Source organism: Erythrolamprus reginae, chromosome 9, assembly GCF_031021105.1.
Source record: "Erythrolamprus reginae isolate rEryReg1 chromosome 9, rEryReg1.hap1, whole genome shotgun sequence".
In the NCBI taxonomy this organism is placed as follows: Eukaryota; Metazoa; Chordata; class Lepidosauria; order Squamata; family Dipsadidae; genus Erythrolamprus; species Erythrolamprus reginae.
Genome location: NC_091958.1, coordinates 46,171,667 through 46,190,506, shown reverse-complemented (window position 1 = coordinate 46,190,506; position 18,840 = coordinate 46,171,667). Strand labels below are relative to the sequence as shown.

The 18,840-nt window shown below is 47.5% G+C and overlaps 1 protein-coding gene across 6 annotated transcripts in view; it reads right to left on the bottom strand.

Annotated features, from left to right (window-relative positions):
• Positions 1–18,840, bottom strand: part of CRAMP1 (cramped chromatin regulator homolog 1) — a 57,251-nt gene that overhangs the window by 24,976 nt on the left and 13,435 nt on the right. For all 6 annotated transcript variants that reach the window (XM_070761069.1, XM_070761065.1, XM_070761064.1 and 3 more), the window contains exons 3-10: positions 16,854–17,047; positions 13,245–13,398; positions 9,431–9,514; positions 8,728–8,776; positions 6,079–6,164; positions 5,787–5,910; positions 4,766–4,847; positions 898–2,181 (exon numbers count right to left, since the gene is read on the bottom strand). In XM_070761069.1, the coding sequence (XP_070617170.1) occupies positions 898–2,181; positions 4,766–4,847; positions 5,787–5,910; positions 6,079–6,164; positions 8,728–8,776; positions 9,431–9,514; positions 13,245–13,398; positions 16,854–17,047 (2,057 nt within the window). The remainder of the gene's footprint in view (positions 1–897; positions 2,182–4,765; positions 4,848–5,786; positions 5,911–6,078; positions 6,165–8,727; positions 8,777–9,430; positions 9,515–13,244; positions 13,399–16,853; positions 17,048–18,840) is intronic.

Here is an 18,840-nt window from a genome sequence, read left to right as displayed (position 1 = left end):
TCGACGCCCAGAATTCTGCAATAGAGTGATTCAATGCCTGGAATTCACTTCCTGACTCTGCTGTTTCTTCCCCAAACCCCAAAATCTTCAAGCTTAGATTGTCTACAATTGACCTCTCCCTGTAAGGGGCGTGCATAAGCGCACCATTGTGCCTACCGTCCCTGCCCTACTGTCTTCTTTTATCATTCTTTCTATGTTTATATAAACTACCACCCTATATCAATTAATAAAATACAGTGAAACCTTGTCTTACAAACTTAATTGGTTCCGGGACGCGGTTCTTAAGGTGAAAAGTTTGTAAGATGAAACAATGTTTCCCATAGGAATCAATGGAAAAGCGATTAATGCGTGCAAGCCCAAAATTCACCCCTTTTTCCAGCCGAAGCGCCCCTTTTTGCGCTGCTGGGATTCCCCTGAGGCTCCCCTCCATGGGAAACCCCACCTCCGGACCTCTGTGTTTTTGTGATGCTGCGATTTCACTGAGGCTCCCCTTGCTGGGAAACCCCACCTCCAGACTTCCGTTGCCAGCGAAGCGTCCGTTTTTGCACTGCTGGGATTCTCCTGCAGCATCACAAAAACACGGAAGTCCGGAGACGGGGTTCCCCATGGAGGGGAGCCTCAGGAGAATCCCAGCAGCGCAAAAACGGGCGCTTCGCTGGCAACGGAAGTCCGGAGGCGGGGCATCCCAGCAGCGGCGGTGGGTTTGTAAGGTGAAAATAGTTTGTAAGAAGAGGCAAAAAAATCTTAAACCCCGGGTTTGTATCTCGAAACGTTTGTATGACGAGGCGTTTGTAAGACGAGGTATCACTGTATATAAAAATAAATAAATAAGACTTAAAACTGCCAAGGTTGGAGACCCCTGCGCTAGTAGTGAGTCCAAGCAGAGTCCAAACTTACCGGTTTGGGGTTAACCTCAGAAGAGATGAGCTTCAAGAGGCAAGTGAGGAGTTTCTGTTTGTGAAAAGTGGACGGCGGAGGAAGAGATTTCGGATCGGTGATTGGCTCCCCGGCATCCTGGGTTTCCTGCCCCAAGACTGCCAGCCAATCGTACTCTAGCTGCAGTTTGTTCGGCTTGCCCATCATGAGGTAGACTTCAGCCAAGGTAAGGCTTTCAGAGGTCCGCAGGCTCCACCCCTTCTCCCGCACTTGCTGTGCGAGGCGGCTGGGGTCGTCCTTGGGAGCCTTCGTCACCGTCTGTCCCTGAGCTGGAGGGGCTGGAGGCGGGGGGGCTGGCAGTGCGGCTTGGAGCTTCTCCTGAGAATCCTCCATGACTACATCAGGGAGCTCCTTCACACACGCTTCCGCTGGAAGTCCGGAGCCGTGGAAGGCCTGAGTTTCAGAAGTGGATGGAACAACGCTGGACAAGTCCGCCCTGCTGCTCCCCAGCTGCGTGGGACTGCGGTTGCCAGTCTCCGCGACGCCGGGGAAAACCCCGATGGGAGGAGAACATTCCGGCAAGGCAACCGCCTCTTTCCTATCCAGCTTCTCCGTGCAGAGACACTTCTCGGGGACAATCAGATCGTGGCAGGACTTCATGTAACGAGGAAAGGGATCGAGCAGGGAGAGTTCTTCCAAATCCGGTGGGAGATCGCCACAACTGCACTTGGTGCTGCCGGCGTCTACCGAGGCGGCTAATGCAACGGCGGGCGCTGCCTCTCCACTCTCGGTCACTGGAACGGGCTTCTCCAGGCTCCCGCTCGGGTCCTGGAGCCCAGAGGGCGGCTTGTTGAGGGGGCTGGTGACGCCAAGGTCGGAGGGTGCTCCCTCGGCAAGCCCAGCTTTGGCGGAGCAATCTTCCGGGTTCGTGGCGGGATTGAGGATCAACTGAGGAGTTCTACTCACTTCCACGGTAGTTTCGGGCTTGATCCCGCCCTTGTTCTCTGACCCCCGTGAGTATTTCACCTGCCCTCTGGCTGTCCCCTGACCGCTCTGTATGCCCAGGATCTGGGCGGGGGGCAACAGGTGGACATCCTTGGTGCTCTGCTTGCACCGGCCCGATTCCTGCCAATGCACCGTGCAGAAAGCTTTAGAGTGCACCACGCGGGCAACCCCGGGCAGGGGCGTCAGCGTGCAGTTCTCCCCTGGGAAGAGGTGAAGCGTCGTTTCTTCTTCGGAACAGCTGTTATTGCTGACTTCAGCGTCTCTGCAATCCTGGAGCTGTCTCTCGGCTAACGTTTTCCTCTAATCGAAGATGGTTTAGGAAGATAATGTGCACAGAAGCAAAAAAAAAAACAAAAAACACCCAGACAGGCTGTACCTGTAAATATTTCCCCATAAACCCCAAACAAGTCAATAGCCCAAGGCATGCCCATGTCACACCAACACTCCGCAGTCTGCATTGGTTGCCGATCAATTTCCGGTCACAATTCAAAGTGTTGGTTATGACCTATAAAGCCCTTCATGGCATCGGACCAGAATATCTCAGGGACCGCCTTCTGCCGCACGAATCCCAGCGACCGGTTAGGTCCCACAGAGTTGGCCTTCTCCGGGCCCCGTCGACTAAACAATGTCATTTGGTGGGACCCAGGGGAAGAGCCTTCTCTGTGGCAGCCCCGACCCTCTGGAACCAGCTCTGCCCAGATATCAGAGTTGCCCCCACCCTCTTTGCCTTTCGTAAGCTCCTTAAAACCCACCTCTGTCGTCAGGCATGGGGGAATTGAGACTTTCCCTTCCCCCTAGGTTTATAGAATTTATACATGGTATGCTTGTATGTATGATTGGTTCTTTAAATTGGGGTTTTTTAGATTATTTTTAATATTAGATTTGTTTACATGGCCTTTTTTATTGTTGTTAGCCGCCCCGAGTTTTCGGAGAGGGGCGGCATACAAATCTAATAAATAAATAAAAATAAATAAATAAATAGCACCGTTTTGGAAGCCCTGAAAAGAGGAGGGCTACTAGCAGGGGTGATATCCAACCGGTTCGGGCGAACCTCCAGGAATTATTGCCATTGGTTCACCAAACCGATAGTTTTCACCAATCATTGGCCCCGTGCGCGCCCGGCCGGTCGCTGCACACCTCTTCCGGCCGCTCCATATTCCATAGAATTCAACAATAAATGAGCAGAGAGAACGCTAACTTCTCCATTTGCCATTCGTGACAAGGAGTACCTGGGAGGGGAGGGGCCTGGTGAGTAGCCCTTTGATGTGAGTGTTTGAGTTGGCCACGCCCACCCAGTCACATGGCCTCCCCCAGCAAGCCACACCCATAGAACTGGTAGGGAAACATTTTGAATTTCATCACTGGATACTAGTGCAAAAGAATTGGGAAAGTAACCCTTGTTGTTAAATGGAAGAGGCAGATTAATGCAGAAGGTCTCCAACCTTGGCAAGTTTATGAAGTGTGGACTTCAATTCCCAGAATTCCTCAGCCAGGAATTCTGGGATTTGAAGTCCAGCCTCATAAAGTTGCCAAAGTTGGAGACTTCTGGCTTGATGCATATCAGCACAGGTTGCCCTCAATTTACAACAGTCCATTCAGTGACCGTTCAAAGCTACTTCAGCACTGATCCAAGTGAACTATGACCATTTTTTAAACTCCAGCATCTCTATGGTCACAATTCAGATGCTTGGTAACGGGCTCATATTTTATGACGGTCACCATGTCCTGAGATCATGTAAATCCCTATCTATCTATCTATCTATCTATCTATCTATCTATCTATCTATCTATCTATCTATCTATCTATCTACCTACCTACCTACCTACCTACCTACCTACCTATTAGATTTGTATGCTGCCCCTCTCCCAAGATCCCCTTTTGCTCCATTCTGACATGCGAAGTCAACAGGGAAAACGGAGTGGCGCAGCAAGTAGAGTGCAGTACTGCAGGCCACTAAAAGCTGACTGCTAGATCTGCAGGTCAGCGGTTCAAATCTCATCAACGGTTCAAGGTTGACTCAGCCTTCCATCCTTCTGAGAATGGGTAAAATGAGGACCCGGATTGTGGGGGCAATAGGCTGGCTCTGTTAAAAAGTGCTATTGCTAACATGTTGTAAGCCGCCCTGAGTCTTAAGGAGAAGGGCGACATAAAAATAAATAAATAAATAAATAAATAAATAAATAAATAAGACAGATTCACTCAACAACCATGAGGCTAACTTAACAGCTGTAGTGTTTCGCTTAGCAACGGTGGCAAGAAAGGTCATAAAAAGGGATGAAGCTCACTTAACAAAAGAGAAAATTTTAGCTCAATTGTGGTTGTAAGTGGAAGATTAGCCGTAATGTTAAAAATGCTAACTCTTATTTATTTATTTATTTATTTATTTATTCAATTTTTTTAATGCCGCCCTTCTCCTTAGACTCAGGGCGGCTCACAACATGTTAGCAATAGCACTTTGTAACAGAGCTAGGCTATTGCCCCCACAATCCGGGTCCTCATTTTACCCACCTCGGAAGGATGGAAGGCTGAGTCAACCTTGAGCCGGTGATGAGATTTGAACCGCTGACTTTCAGATCTACAGTCAGCTTCAGTGGCCTGCAGTACAGCACTCTACCTGCTGCGCCACCCCGGCTCTTGGAACAATTGTCAAAAAAGACATGCTGAAGTTCCTCAAATGCAGACAAATAATCTTGCCAAACTAAAACTGACTACGTGCACTATTAAACAGATACTGTGGAAACTATTAGGCAGGAGTTGTCTTCATCTCATTTCTTCCACACAAAGTGCCTAATTGCGATGTCTCTTGCTCCTCCCTCCCTCCCTCCCTCCCGGGAATCCAGATTACGTTCCATCCCACTAACTTCTGCATTAGGGAAAGGATACGATCCGCACTTCGTGGAGAGCCCACTTCTGTTTCAGGAATTCAATGAGGCTGGATACCTTCCGATGCAGCTCCACGATCATCCTGTCAAGTCACGGAAGAACAGAACAGAAGAATCAGAAAACGAGAGATTATTGTTAGCGAGGGAACTAAGTCTCGCTAGATAAATTAATAAGTTAAGCAAAGCAAACACCGGCTTTCCTCGTCTCTACCTACAACCCAACCTAGGATTCTATTATTCCAATTTTTATTTCACTGGAAGTAGAATAAAAATAAAACAGTAGCATAAAACAGCAGCATGCAACAAGTCAGTGATGGTGGAACCGATGGCACATGGAGCCATATTGGTGGGTGCGCAAGCTCAGCTGATTTTCAATTTATTTGTTTAAAAATATACTTTATTAGATTATTTAAAAAAAGAAAACAGGGAAAAGGGGGATGGGAATACAAAAAAGAGAAGTGGGAGGGGGTTGGGGTAAACAGTATTTTTATACAGCGACTTATATATATTATTGTATATATATTCCAAATATTTGTCTATATGTAGGTATTTTGTATTCAATATTCTTATTTGGATAATCTTATAAGCTGTAGTATTTAATGGTCCAAGAGTAGCGTAGAAAGAAGAGGTGGTTGGAGGTGGGATAGAAAAGGAGAATGGAAAGAAAAGACGAAGATAGAGAGGAGAAAGAAGAAAAAGGGGAGAGGTGGTACCTGCAAACTAGCAGGCGTTTGGATTATGACGACTTAGTTTGATTATATTTATTATTTTTGTTAGTGAGAAGTAATTGTAGGTTGCGATATTAATAGCTGATTTTCAATTTAATTTTTTTTTAAAAATCCAATTTACATTTTTAAAGAAATCATCTGTTTTTATCCTCCCTGTCTCTAACACTTTGTAGAACATGCCAGCAACATCCCAAATTCTCTGCTCAAACGAGACAGTCGTTTTATTTTGTTTGTTTGCTGTGAATCCGATTTCAAGGCTCCAGGTTCCACCCATCCACCTCCCAGAGCCAGTACCTGAGTCGTGGGTTCTGGGCCAGACTCTGCACACGGGCCCACGCGTGGTTATTCCGTGGCTGCAGTTCCACGGGGACCTTCAGGGGAAGACGCACAGGCTTCTGATCTTCCTCATCACTTATGCCTGTAAGACACAGCAGTCCTACCTGTGAGCCCAGTTAAGCAAAATGCTCGAAGAAATCACACATCGAGGAAACAATCCACAGTGAGCATCGCACGGCTGGTGGTGCAGGGGGCCTCCCTCCCTGCCAGCTGCGCCAAGCAGCTTTCGTGCCCAGGATTTATGACATACCATCTGGATCGCAGAGCTTCTTCAGAGCCCTGCACATGGGGGCCTTGATACGAAGGTTCCTGCCTTTGTAACGAACCGTTGTTGCTCTAAAAAGAATATTAAGACAGGGATGAAGCTTGAAGATATATTTTACTATTTTACGTCCCGCCCTGATTACAGTGTTCCCTCGATTTTCGCGGGTTCAAACTTCGCGAATAGCCTATACCACGGGTTTTCAAAAAATATTAATTAAAAAATACTTTGCGGGTTTTTTCCCCCATACCACGGTTTTTCCCACCCGATGATGTCATCGCCAAACTAATAATTTTTGCAAATAAATGACAAAAAAATGTTAATAAATAATTATGTTTATAAATATCAGGATTACGGTGTCTTATTCAATGGTGAGTACCAGTAATAATGGTAAATGGTTGTTAAGGGAATGGGAAATGGTAATTTAGGGGTTTAAAGTGTTAAGGGATGGCTTGTCCATAGCCAAAAATGGTGTATTTACTTCCGCATCTCTACTTCGCAGAAATTCGACTTTCGCGGGTGGTCTCAGAACGCACCCCCCACGGAAATCGAGGGAACACTGTATTTTTATATAAATAAAAACAAGGGGATGAAGATATCCAACACACCTTCCGCCTATTTTCACAACAACAACTCTGAGAGGTGAATTGGGCTCAGAGAGAGTGGCAGGCCCAAAGCCACCCAGCTGGTTTTCATGGCTAAGCCGAGAGCAAAACTCCCACTATCCTGGTGATACAAAGTCACACAGCTAGTTTCCATGGCTAAGGCAGGACCACAACTCATCATCTCCTGGGGATGGGCCCAAAGTCACTCAGCTGGTTTTCAAGGCAAAGGCAAGACTAGAACTCACATTCTTCTGCATTCTACCCTGGTGCCTTAAGCACTGTGCATCACCGGGAAAGTACAACAATCTTTGTGACAGGCACAATCCACTGCCTTTACAAGTAGCATCTGTGTCTGTCTGTCTGTCTGTCTGTCTGTCTGTCTGTCTGTCTGTCTACCTACCTATCTATTGGATTTGTATGCCGCCCCTCTCCGTAGACTCAGGGCGGCTAACAACAGTGATAAAAACAGCACGTGACAATCCAATATTAAAACAGCTAAAAACCCTTGTTATAAAACCAATCGTACATACAAACATACCATGCATAAATTGTAGAAGCCTAGGGGGAAAGAATATCTCAGTTCCCCCATGCCTGACGGCAGAGGTGGGTTTTAAGGAGCTTACGAAAGGCAAGGAGGGTGGGGGCTATTCTAATCTCTGGGGGGAGTTGGTTCCAGAGGGTCGGGGCCGCCACAGAGAAGGCTGTTCTCCTGGGTCCCGCCAAACGACACTGTTTAGTTGACGGGACCCGGAGAAGGCCCACTCTGTGGGACCTAACTGGTCGCTGGGATTCGTGCGGCAGAAGGCGGTCCCAGAGATAATCTGGCCCGGTGCCATGAAGGGCTTTATAGGTCATAACCAACACTTTGAATTGTGACCGGAAACTGATCGGCAACCAATGCAGACTACGGAGCCAAATCAAGGGCAGGACCATTTTCTCATTGCCAATCTCAAGCAAGCATTTGCTCATTCTTGCATTGCATTTCTCATCCTTCAGTCTAGAAAGACCATGGGATCGTGCTCTGGATTCCCCTCATTCTTAACTGTCACATTAAGGCAGTTATTACTGAGATTCATGACAGTTACCCCACTCCAAAAGATTTTAGCCAGTTTACAACGTGCAAAAGGTACTGAAATAGTTCCATCAGTCACTTGCCAGAATACGAGATAACAAACATACGATCTGAGCATTTGTAACGTGGTGCAGTGACCAACCCAGATTGAACTCTGTAATGTTATCCCGGGACACTATGTTCGCCTTCATTCGTGACAGCAATCCCTCATCACCTCGAGGCTCGGCTACTGTAACGCTCTCTACATGAGGCTACTTTGAAAAGTGTTCGGAAACTTCAGATCATGCAGAATGCAGCTGCAAGAGCAATCATGGGCTTCCCCAGGTATGCCCATGTTACACCAACACTCCGCAGTCTGCACTGGTTGCCGATCAGTTTCTGGTCACAATTCAAAGTGTTGGTTATGACCTATAAAGCCCTTCATGGCACCGGACCAGATTATCTCCGGGACCGCCTTCTGCTGCACGAATCCCAGCGACCAGTTAGGTCCCACAGAGTGGGTCTTCTCCGGGTCCCGTCAACTAAACAATGCCGCTTGGCGGGACCCAGGGGAAGAGCCTTCTCTGTGGCGGCCCCGGCCCTCTGGAACCAACTCCCCCCAGAGATTAGAATTGCCCCCACCCTCGTTTTTCGTAAGCTTCTTAAAACCCACCTCTGCCGCCAGGCATGTGGGAACTGAGATACTCTTTCCCCCTAGGCCTTTACAATTTTATGCATGGCATGTCTGTATGTATGTTTGGGTTTATAATAAGGGTTTTTAACTGTTTAATATTGGATTGTTATATGCTGTTTTTATTACTGTTGTTAGCCGCCCCGAGTCTACGGAGAGGGGCGGCATACAAATCCAATAAATAAATAGATAGATAGATAGATAGATAGATAGATAGATAGATAGATAGATAGATAGATAGATAGATAGATAGATAAATAAATAAATCATGGTTAAGAAAAATTACTCACCCAGCTTGGATAAGCTCATTGAGTTTAGCTGCGTTTTTGTCATCCATACCTTCAAAGAATGTGAAAACAAAAATCGAATCATGGGCAGAATATGAAAAACAAAGCATGACTGCACATAATTATTAAATTATTAAGGGCCATTTTCATCATTACAAAATTGTCATTCCTTTGGGAGGGGGATTGTTTTAGTTAAACATCAGCAGAGCAAGATTCTGTTTGGGGTTTTCTTTTTTTTTAAGAAATAGAATAGAATAGAATTTTTATTGGCCAAGTGTGATTGGACACACAAGGAATTTGTCTTGGTGCATATGCTCTCAGCTACTCAGAATGCCTTTTAGTTTTCATTCCTAATCTGTAGTCAGATATGATCCCTGCTTTCAATTCTGCAGAGGTCATCCTGCGTAGTTCGTATGCCCTTCTGCTTGGCAAGGACGAGCAGATTTCTCATTGTTTGTGAAATGACACCCACAAACAACAGATGCTTCCTGGCGTGTTTTCTGCTTCCCTCTGTACTCTGCACGAAAGAGCAAACTGCAGATTATGCTTGGAAATCTCTCCCACACAAAGCCACACTGCAGAGCGATGTGCAAAAATACCGTGAAAGGGAAAATTAGAAACATCTGGTTGGGAAAGCGGTTTTCCATGGCAGCTAAGCAAGCCCCATGCTTTCTAATTTCATGCCACCAAAAAGCAGTATACTCACAGCCCCCAATCTTCTTTCTCAGTTCCCCATAACAAATTAAGCCGTAAAGCTCAAGGGAGGATTTCTTCAGCCCTTGAGAAAACACTGCAAAAAAAAGAAAAACACAGGTGTTCACGGACCACAATATACCACAAACTTGCATGTGATTGGATTACACTAAGACACAGCATCCTCCTAATTTTTTTTTTTGAAAACCATAGCAAATACTGACATTCATAGTTCCTTCTAAGCTGAGCAGTGAGCAATCGCTCACTTAAAAATCATCATCAACTCAGTTTTCCAAACCTGCCCAAGCCGAGAGGGAAAGAGTGAGAGAGAGGAAGAGAGAGAGGAAGAGAGGAAGAGAGAGAAACAGATAGAAAAAAGAGAGGAAGGAAAAGAGAAAGAAAAAGAATGGGAGTAAGGAAGAGAGAAAGAAAATCAAAATCTAGTTTGAAACTAGCTCAACTATTTAAGTGGCATTTTGATATTGATAGAGTTGCCCTATTATGAGCTCACTGTTATAGACACACAGTACAGTACAGTGGTCCCTCGAGTTTCGCGATCTCGATCTTCGCTAAACGCTATATCGCGAGTTTTCAACCCGGAAGTAAACTCCACCATCTGCGCATGCGTGCCCTTCCACGCATGCGTAGATGGTGGAGTTTCCCCGCCGGGCAGAGGCTTCCCTGGGTCTTCCCCCTCTTGCCCCGGTAAGGCGCGAGCAACGGCGTGGGCGGGTGGGCGGCACACGCGCGGGGAAACCCCAGGGCCGCTTCTCAGCTGAGAAGCGGCCCCAGCAACAGCGCGGGGGGGCGGGCGGCGCGCGCAGCGCGCGCGGGAAACCCCAGGGCTGCTTCTCAGCTGAGAAGCGGCCCCAGCAACAGCGCGGGGGGGGCGGGCGGCGCGCGCGCACGCGGGGAAACCCCAGGGCTGCTTCTCAGCTGAGAAGCGGCCCCAGCAACAGCGCGGGGGGGCGGGCGGCGCGCGCGCACGCGGGGAAACCCCAGGGCCGCTTCTCAGCTGAGAAGCGGCCCCAGCAACAGCGCGGGGGGGCGGGCGGCGCGCGCGCGCGCGCGGGGAAACCCCAGGGCCGCTTCTCAGCTGAGAAGCGGCCCCAGCAACAGCGCGGGGGGGCGGGCGGCGCGCGGGCGGGGAAACCCCAGGGCTGCTTCTCAGCTGAGAAGCGGCCCCAGCAACAGCGCGGGGGGGGCGGGCGGCGCGCGCGCGCGCGCGGGGAAACCCCAGGGCCGCTTCTCAGCTGAGAAGCGGCCCCAGCAACAGCGCGGGGGGGCGGGCGGCGCGCGCGCGCGCGCGGGAAACCCCAGGGCTGCTTCTCAGCTGAGAAGCGGCCCCAGCAACAGCGCGGGGGGGCGGGCGGCGCGCGCGCACGCGGGGAAACCCCAGGGCTGCTTCTCAGCTGAGAAGCGGCCCCAGCAACAGCGCGGGGGGGCGGGCGGTGCGCGCACACGCGGGGAAACCCCAGGGCTGCTTCTCAGCTGAGAAGCGGCCCCAGCAACAGCGCGGGGGGGGCGGGCGGCGCGCGCGCGCGCGCGGGGAAACCCCAGGGCTGCTTCTCAGCTGAGAAGCGGCCCCAGCAACAGCGCGGGGGGGGGGGCGGGCGGCACGCGCGCGGACAAGCAGCAGCAGCGAGGCGGCGGGGAAACCCAATCTTCGGCTCCTCGCTGCTGCGGTGGAAATAAAAATACCATCTGCGCATGCGCAGATGGTGTTTTTACTTCCGCACCGCTACTTCGCGACAAATCGATCATCGCGAGGGGTCCTGGAACGGAACCCTCGCGATGATCGAGGGACCACTGTATTTCATTTTGAAATTCTCTGAGGCAAAACAGGGTGGGTTTTTTATTTGTTTGTTTGTTTGTTTATTTATTATTTCTGTGCCGCCCAGTCCCGGAGGGACTGCCGCTCAGACACTATACTTTTCCGCCCACCCCAAAAAAAAATTAGAGGGAACACTGCTGACATTTATGTCAACATTACCTGATCCAAGCAGGTCCCCTTGCAATTAATATGAATTTATTGTTCGAAAAGGGGATATAGCTGGTTTTAGGATGAAACTGGCACCTATATTTTGCAATCGTCTGATTATTCAAGATATTTAAAAAATACTGTGCTGCTATGCAACTCTTCTACCCTTGTATTGTTTTTTGCTTTACACATTATATGATAACTGAAGATGTGCAATGGCTCACGAATTTAGAACGCTGGGATGAGGATGGGCAGTCTCGCGTTCGAGACCTATTGCTCACGGGGCAGGGTGAACTCCCATCACATGCTCCAGCTCCCACTGTCCCAGCGGTTTGAAAGCAAGTGACTGCGAGTAGATAAATGGGTATCACTTTGGTGAGCAACTTCATGGGGACGCATGAACTGCTTCGGGGGGGAGTTCTTCCCGGTTCGGACCAGATCGGCCGAATTGGTGATGACCCGTTGGTGATGTGACGGTGGTGTCACGGATCCGGTTCTGTTGGTGCTGATCTGTGGGCGCCACCATCTTTTTTTGGGAATGTATGGGGAATATTTCTGTGTTTGAATGGCTTCTCCTTTTCTGCTGCTTGAAAAAAGAGCCCTCCTGCCTGCCCTCGGGTTAATATTAATTTTTATTTCTTCACTGGAAGCACAGCTGATCAGCTTCTCAGCTGGGTTTCGGGCTGAATCCTGCTACTGAGCATGTGCGAAAGTTAAATCGCACGAGGGGACACGCGTGCAAAACATCACGATGCGAACTAGTGGCAAAAGTAAGTGGAGCCCACCTCTGAACTGGTTGCCTCCGAGGCAAGAGAAATTTCACCAGTAAATCCTTCACCAGGGAAGCACTAATACAAATATAAGGAGTCCTTCTATTCAAGGACAGTTCATTTAGTGACCACTCCATGGGAAACCCCACATCTGGACTTCCGTGTTTTTGTGATGATGCAGGGGAATCCCAGCAGCCCAAAAACGGATGCTTAGCTGGCAATGGAAGTCCAAAGGTGGGGTTTCCCAGTGAGGGGAGCCTCAGTGAAATTGCAGCATCGCAAAAATACAGAGGTCCAGAGGTGGGGTTTCGAGGACTTTGGTGTATTTGCGATGCTGTGATTTCACTGATGCTCCCTTCACTGGGAAACCCCACCTCCGGATTTCCGTTGCCAGCGAAGTGCTCGTTTTTGCGATGCTGGGATTCCCCTGCAGCATGCAAAAACACAGAAGTCCTGAGGTGGGGTTTCCCATGGAGGGGAGCCTCAGGGGAATCCCAGCAGTGCAAAAACGGGCACTTCGGCTGGCAAAAGGGGTGAATTTTGGGCTTGCACGCATTAATCGCTTTTCCATTGATTCCTATGGGAAACATTGTTTCGTCTTACAAACTTTTCACCTTAAGAACCTCGTCCTGGAACCAATTAAGTTTGTAAGACAAGGTATCACTGTATTAGATTTGTTCTCTATGCCTGCTTTATATTTATCCTGTGAGCTTCCCCGAGTCTTCGGAGAAGGGCGGCATACAAATCTAATAAATTGAACTGAATTGAATTTGGATGCTTGACAACTGACTCACGTTTATGACCTTCTGACCAGGAAAGTCAATGGGGGAACCAGATTCAATGAACAACCATGTTCCTAATTTAAGAACTGCAGTGATTCACTTAACAAACGTGGCGAGAAAAGTCGTAAGGTGAGGCAAAACTCCACTGGATGGAGGCCTGATTCCTCCAAAGAAGAACAAGCTCTGGGCAAATCCTAAACATTCCTTACTACCCCCTACCTACCAAAGATAAACTACCATCATTGTTGCACCATTCAGAGAAGCCAAGCCAACCTTTTGGGGTGTTTTGCTCACCATTATCAAAGTCAATGTATTTGGAAATCTTGTGCCAAGTGCGATAATAGAAGTGCCGGACCTGCTCCTTGTTCTTCACCATGCTTGCTGGCTTGCTTTTCTTCTTGTACTTCAGGGCAATGTTGTTCTGGATCGCCTCAAAGTCTTTGCCATGCTGGTGGGGGAAAATGCAAACATTACAAGGTGAGAAAAGGGGCAGCAGAAATACAGTGATCCCTCGATCTTCGCGATCTCGAGCTTCGCGAAACGCTATATCGCGATTTTTCAAAAAATATTAATTAAAAATATTTTCCCACCCGATGACGTCACTCTCTTCCTTTCTCATCTTTCTTTCTCTCTCTCTTTCTCTATCTTGCTTCTTCCTCTCTCACACTCTCTTCCTCCCTCTCTCATCTCTTTCTTTCCTTCTCTCTCTTTCTCTATCTCTCCCCCTCTTGCTCTCGAGCGGCGCGTGGGCGGCGGGGAAGACCCAGGGAAGGTTCCTTCGGCCACCCAGCAGCTGATCTGCTCGGCAGCGCCGCAGCAACGAGGAGCCGAAGATCCGGGTTTCCCCTTTGCGTGGGCGGCGGGGAAACCCGGATCTTCGGCTCCTCGCTGCTGTGGCGCTGCCGAGCAGATCAGCTGCTGGGCGGCCGAAGGAACCTTCCCTGGGTCTTCCCCGCCGCCCACGCAAAGGGGAAACCCCGATCTTCGGCTCCTCGCTGCTGCAGCGCTGCCGAGCAGATCAGCTGCTGGGCGGCGGAAGGAACCTTCCCTGGGTCTTCCCAGGTGCGGAAGTAAAAACACCATCTGCGCATGCGCGGCCATGGGGAAAAAAAGGCGCGCATGCGCAGATGGTGTTTTTACTTCCGCACCACTATTTCGCGAAAAATCGATTATCGCGAGGGGTCTTGGAACGGAACCCTCGCGATAATCGAGGGATCACTGTAAATGGATGTTACGCATCTTCCAAAGTTGGATCAAAAGTTCGTGGGTTTCCACATTACAGTGTTCCCTCGATTTTCGCAGGGGATGCGTTCCGAGACCGCCCGCGAAAGTCCAATTTCTGCGAAATAGAGATGCGGAAGTAGTGCAGTGTTCCCTCGATTTTTGTGGGTTCGAACTTCGCAAAAAGTCTATACCACGGTTTTTCAAAAATATTAATTTAAAAATACTTCATGGTTTTTTCCCCTATACCATGTCATCGGGGAGAATTGTCCGCCTTTAATAAATATTTTTTTAATAAACTTTAATAAATAAACATGGTGAGTAATAATCTAAATGGTTGCTAAGGGAATGGGAAATTGCAATTTAGGGGTTTAAAGTGTTAAGGGAAGGCTTGTGATACTGTTCATAGCCAGAAATAGTGTATTTACTTCCGCATCTCTACTTCGCGGAAATTCGACTTTCGCGGGCGGTCTCGGAACACATCCTCCGCGAAAGTCGAGGGAACACTGTACACCATTTTTGGCTATGAACAGTATCACAAGCCTTCCCTTAACACTTTAAACCCCTAAATTACCATTTTCCCATTCCCTTAGCAACCATTTACTCACCCTGATTACTGGTACTCACCATTGAATAAGACAGTGATTCTGATATTTTTAAACATAATGGTTTATTAACCATTATTATTTTTTGTTATTTATTTGCAAAAAAAATTAGTTAGGCGATGGCGTATGACATCATCGGGGGGGGGAAACGTGGTATAGAAAAAAACCTGCAAAGTATTTTTTTAATTAATATTTTTTGAAAAACCGTGGTATAGGCTATTCGCGAAGTTCGAACCCGTGAAAATCGAGGGAACACTGTATACCTCCAGAACAGTTTCATATCTAAATTTACATGGGATTTCCTGCATCAAAAGGCTGTACAGTTTCTAGAATTTCAACATTTATTCCAGAATGATTAGAGAAAATAGATTTTCTGTACGTATGCTGGCATTCAGAATCCTACAAAACACACAAGTAGAAATCCACCCTTCTTATCCCTTTTTTTTGAATCCTGAAATAAGCCCTTGGCCTTTATTGCCACACACCCAAAAGCCCGATTGGGCTTATTATCTGGGGGTGTCTTATTTAGGGGGGAAACAGGGTACAACCCAGGACACCGCAACCTTCATAATTATTAATAATATGATAAAATAATTACCCTGGGAGGGGAGTTATTGACCCCCTCAGAGAGGGTCCGCAACTTGGGCGTCCTCCTCGATCCACAGCTCACATTAGAGAACCATCTTTCAGCTGTGGCAAGGGGGACGTTTGTCCAGGTTTGCCTGGTGCACCAGTTGCGGCCCTATTTGGACCGGGAGTCACTGCTCGCAGTCACTCATGCCCTCATCACCTCGAGGCTCGACTACTGTAATGCTCTCTACATGGGGCTACCTTTGAAAAGTGTTCGGAAACTTCAGAATGCAGCTGCGAGAGCTATCATGGGCTTTCCCAGGTATGCCCATATAACACCAACACTCCGCAGTCTGCATTGGTTGCCGATCAGTTTCCGGTCACAATTCAAAGTGTTGGTTATGATCTATAAAGCCCTTCATGGCATCGGGCCAGAATATCTCCGGGACCGCCTTCTGCCGCACGAATCCCAGCAACCGATTAGGTCCCACAGAGTTGGCCTTCTCTGGGTCCCGTCAACTAAACAATGCCATTTGGCGGGACCCAGGGGAAGAGCCTTCTCTGTGGTGGCCCCGACCTTCTGGAACCAGCTCCCCCCCAGAGATTAGAACTGCCCCCACCCTCCTCGCCTTTCATAAACTCCTTAAAACCCACCTTTGCTGTCAGGCATGGGGGAACTGAAACATCTCCCCGGGCCTATACAGTTATGTATGGTATGCTTGTATGTATGTTTGCTTTTAATAATGGGGTTTTTAGTGTGTTTTTTAAATTATTAGATTTGTTATATAGTGTTCCCTCGGTTTTCGCGGGTTCGAACTTCGCGGAAAGTCTATACCACGGTTTCTCAAAAATATTAATTAAAAAATACTTTGCAAGTTTTTCCCCTATACCACGGTTTTTCCCACCCGATGACGTCATATGTCATCGCCAAACTTTCGTCTGCCTTTAATAAATATTTTTTTTAATAAACTTTAATAAATAAACATGGTGAGTAATAATCTGAATGGTTGCTAAGGGAATGGAAAATTGCAATTTAGGGGTTGAAAGTGTTAATGGAAGGCTTGTGATACTGTTCATAGCCAAAAATAGTGTATTTACTTCCGCATCTCTACTTCGCGGAAATTCAACTTTCGCGGGCAGTCTCGGAACGCATCCCCCGCGAAAAGCGAGGGAACACTGTATATTGTTTATTATTGCTGTGAGCCGCCCCGAGTCTACGGAGAGGGGCGGTATTCAAATCTAATAGATAGATAGATAGATAGATAGATAGATAGATAGATAGATAGATAGATAGATAGATAGATAGATAGATAGATAATTATGAACCAGTTGCCACACATCCAAATGCTGGTCACGTGACCACGGAGATGCTGCAACCGTCCTAAGTGTGAAAAACATTCGCCAGTCACTTTTCTTGCAGTGCCACCGTAACTTCAAGTGGTCACTAAACGAACCGTTGCAAGTCGAGGACGACCTGTAGCAGTTCCCGGCGTTTCAAAGCACCCACCTCATAGAGGCCCTCGAAGAAGGTGTTCTTGTCCTCCGTGCTCCAGGATTCCCACTGACGCCTCACTTTCTTGCCTTCCTCTTTTTCTCCGGTGGAGGTGCTCAAATTCCTGGAACTCGATTTTGAACTGCCCGCTGGGGTGCTGGACGGGATTCCTGAGGAGTTTCCAGATGACGTCCCACCATTATCTGCACCTTGAGGAGGGAGGAGAGAAAAAAGGTCAGCCTAAGAAACCCCACCAGCTGCAGCACAGACGCTGGATGCTGGCGCCATTGTTCGTTTTAGATGACTTTTCACAGCCAGAAAACAGGACAAGGAAACTCTTTAAAAGAACCTTAGCCTAAAAATGTTATTTTATTTATGAGATCTTTATCATCGTCATCTTTTAACGATCTCATAATTCCCTTGCTGGGTGGAGTCTGGGCAGCTGAATGGAGCTAGCGGAGTGTTAGTTGGGGGAAAGATCAAAAGCAACGTGAGAAAATATTATTTTACTGAAAGAGTAGTAGATCCTTGGAACAAACTTCCAGCAGACGTGGTTGGTAAATCCACAGTAACTGAATTTAAACATGCCTGGGATAAACATATATCCATCCTAAGATAAAATACAGGAAATAGTATAAGGGCAGACTAGATGGACCATGAGGTCTTTTTCTGCTGTCAGTATTCTATGTGTCTATGTTTCATGACCGGGTGCCCTTCCCTGTCGTCAATGTGGAATTTTGTTCAGCATATATATTCTCATTGTGCCCAAAGAGAGAAGTATCTGAGGATTGAACTCACAGCCTCCTGATTGTGAGGCAAGAGCTCCACTCTAGGCCACTACACCATCCCTGTTCATTCATTCATTTATTCAATTCATTCATTCATTCTTTCATTCAAAGTTTTTATTCTTTTTCCACCATAAAAAACACCATCATATACGTTCAATACAGCTTAGGCACATCTCTTCTTAAACGCAATTTTACAAAAAGAATATCCATTCTATTAATTTCTTAACCTTCGGTACATATTTGCCTAAATCTTGCTGCCTCCTTTTCTAGTTTCGTCATCCAGATAACCAGCGTTTCCGCTAATTTTTTGGGGGGGTGGGCGGAAAAGTATAGTGTCTGAGCGGCAGTCCCTTCGGGACTGGGCGGCACAGAAATATTAAATAAACAAACAAACAAAAAACCCACCCTGTTTTGCCTCCGAGAATTTCAAAATGAAATACTGTAGTGTGTGTCTATAACAGTGAGCTCATAATAGGGCAACTCTATCAATATCAAAATGCCACTTAAATAGTTGAGCTAGTTTCAAACTAGATTTTGATTTTCTTTCTCTCTTCCTTACTCCCATTCTTTTTCTTTCTCTTTTCCTTCCTCTCTTTTTTCTATCTGTTTCTCTTTCTTCCTCTCTTCTTCTCTCTCTCCTTCCCTCTCACTCTTTCCCTCTCGGCTTCTGGGCAGGTTTGGAAAACTCTGAGTTGATGATGATTTTTAAGTGAGCGATTGCTCACTGCTCAGCTTAGAGGGAACTATGCTTAGAGCACCCAATTATCTTCTAATTAAATTGATCCCTGATAAGCCTTCACGTGCCTAATAAAATGTTAGCCTCCTGATTACTGGGCGAGAGCTCCATTCTAGGCTACCACACCACTCCTATTTATGAGATATATATATATCCCAGGATGAAGTGTCACCTGTGTTGCTTTGAAGGCATAACCCAAGATGCCAGACCCACATAGAGGTGAAATGATGGTGGACCTCTGCTGTCATTGTCTCTGATAGGGTATGCATCATATAAGTGTATTTTGCATAGCACAGGGTGGAGAAAGATAAGAGATAGGGTGTTGAAAGACTGAAGTCAACTTACTCCGGAAGGAACAAGGAAAGATTTGGACCACTGTGGAGGCTGCAAGGTTAAGTCAGGGTAATCAAAGGGTGCCAGTGACCAGGAATTAATTACATAGGAGATCAAGACTCATCTTGAGTAAAGGCCCACAGTC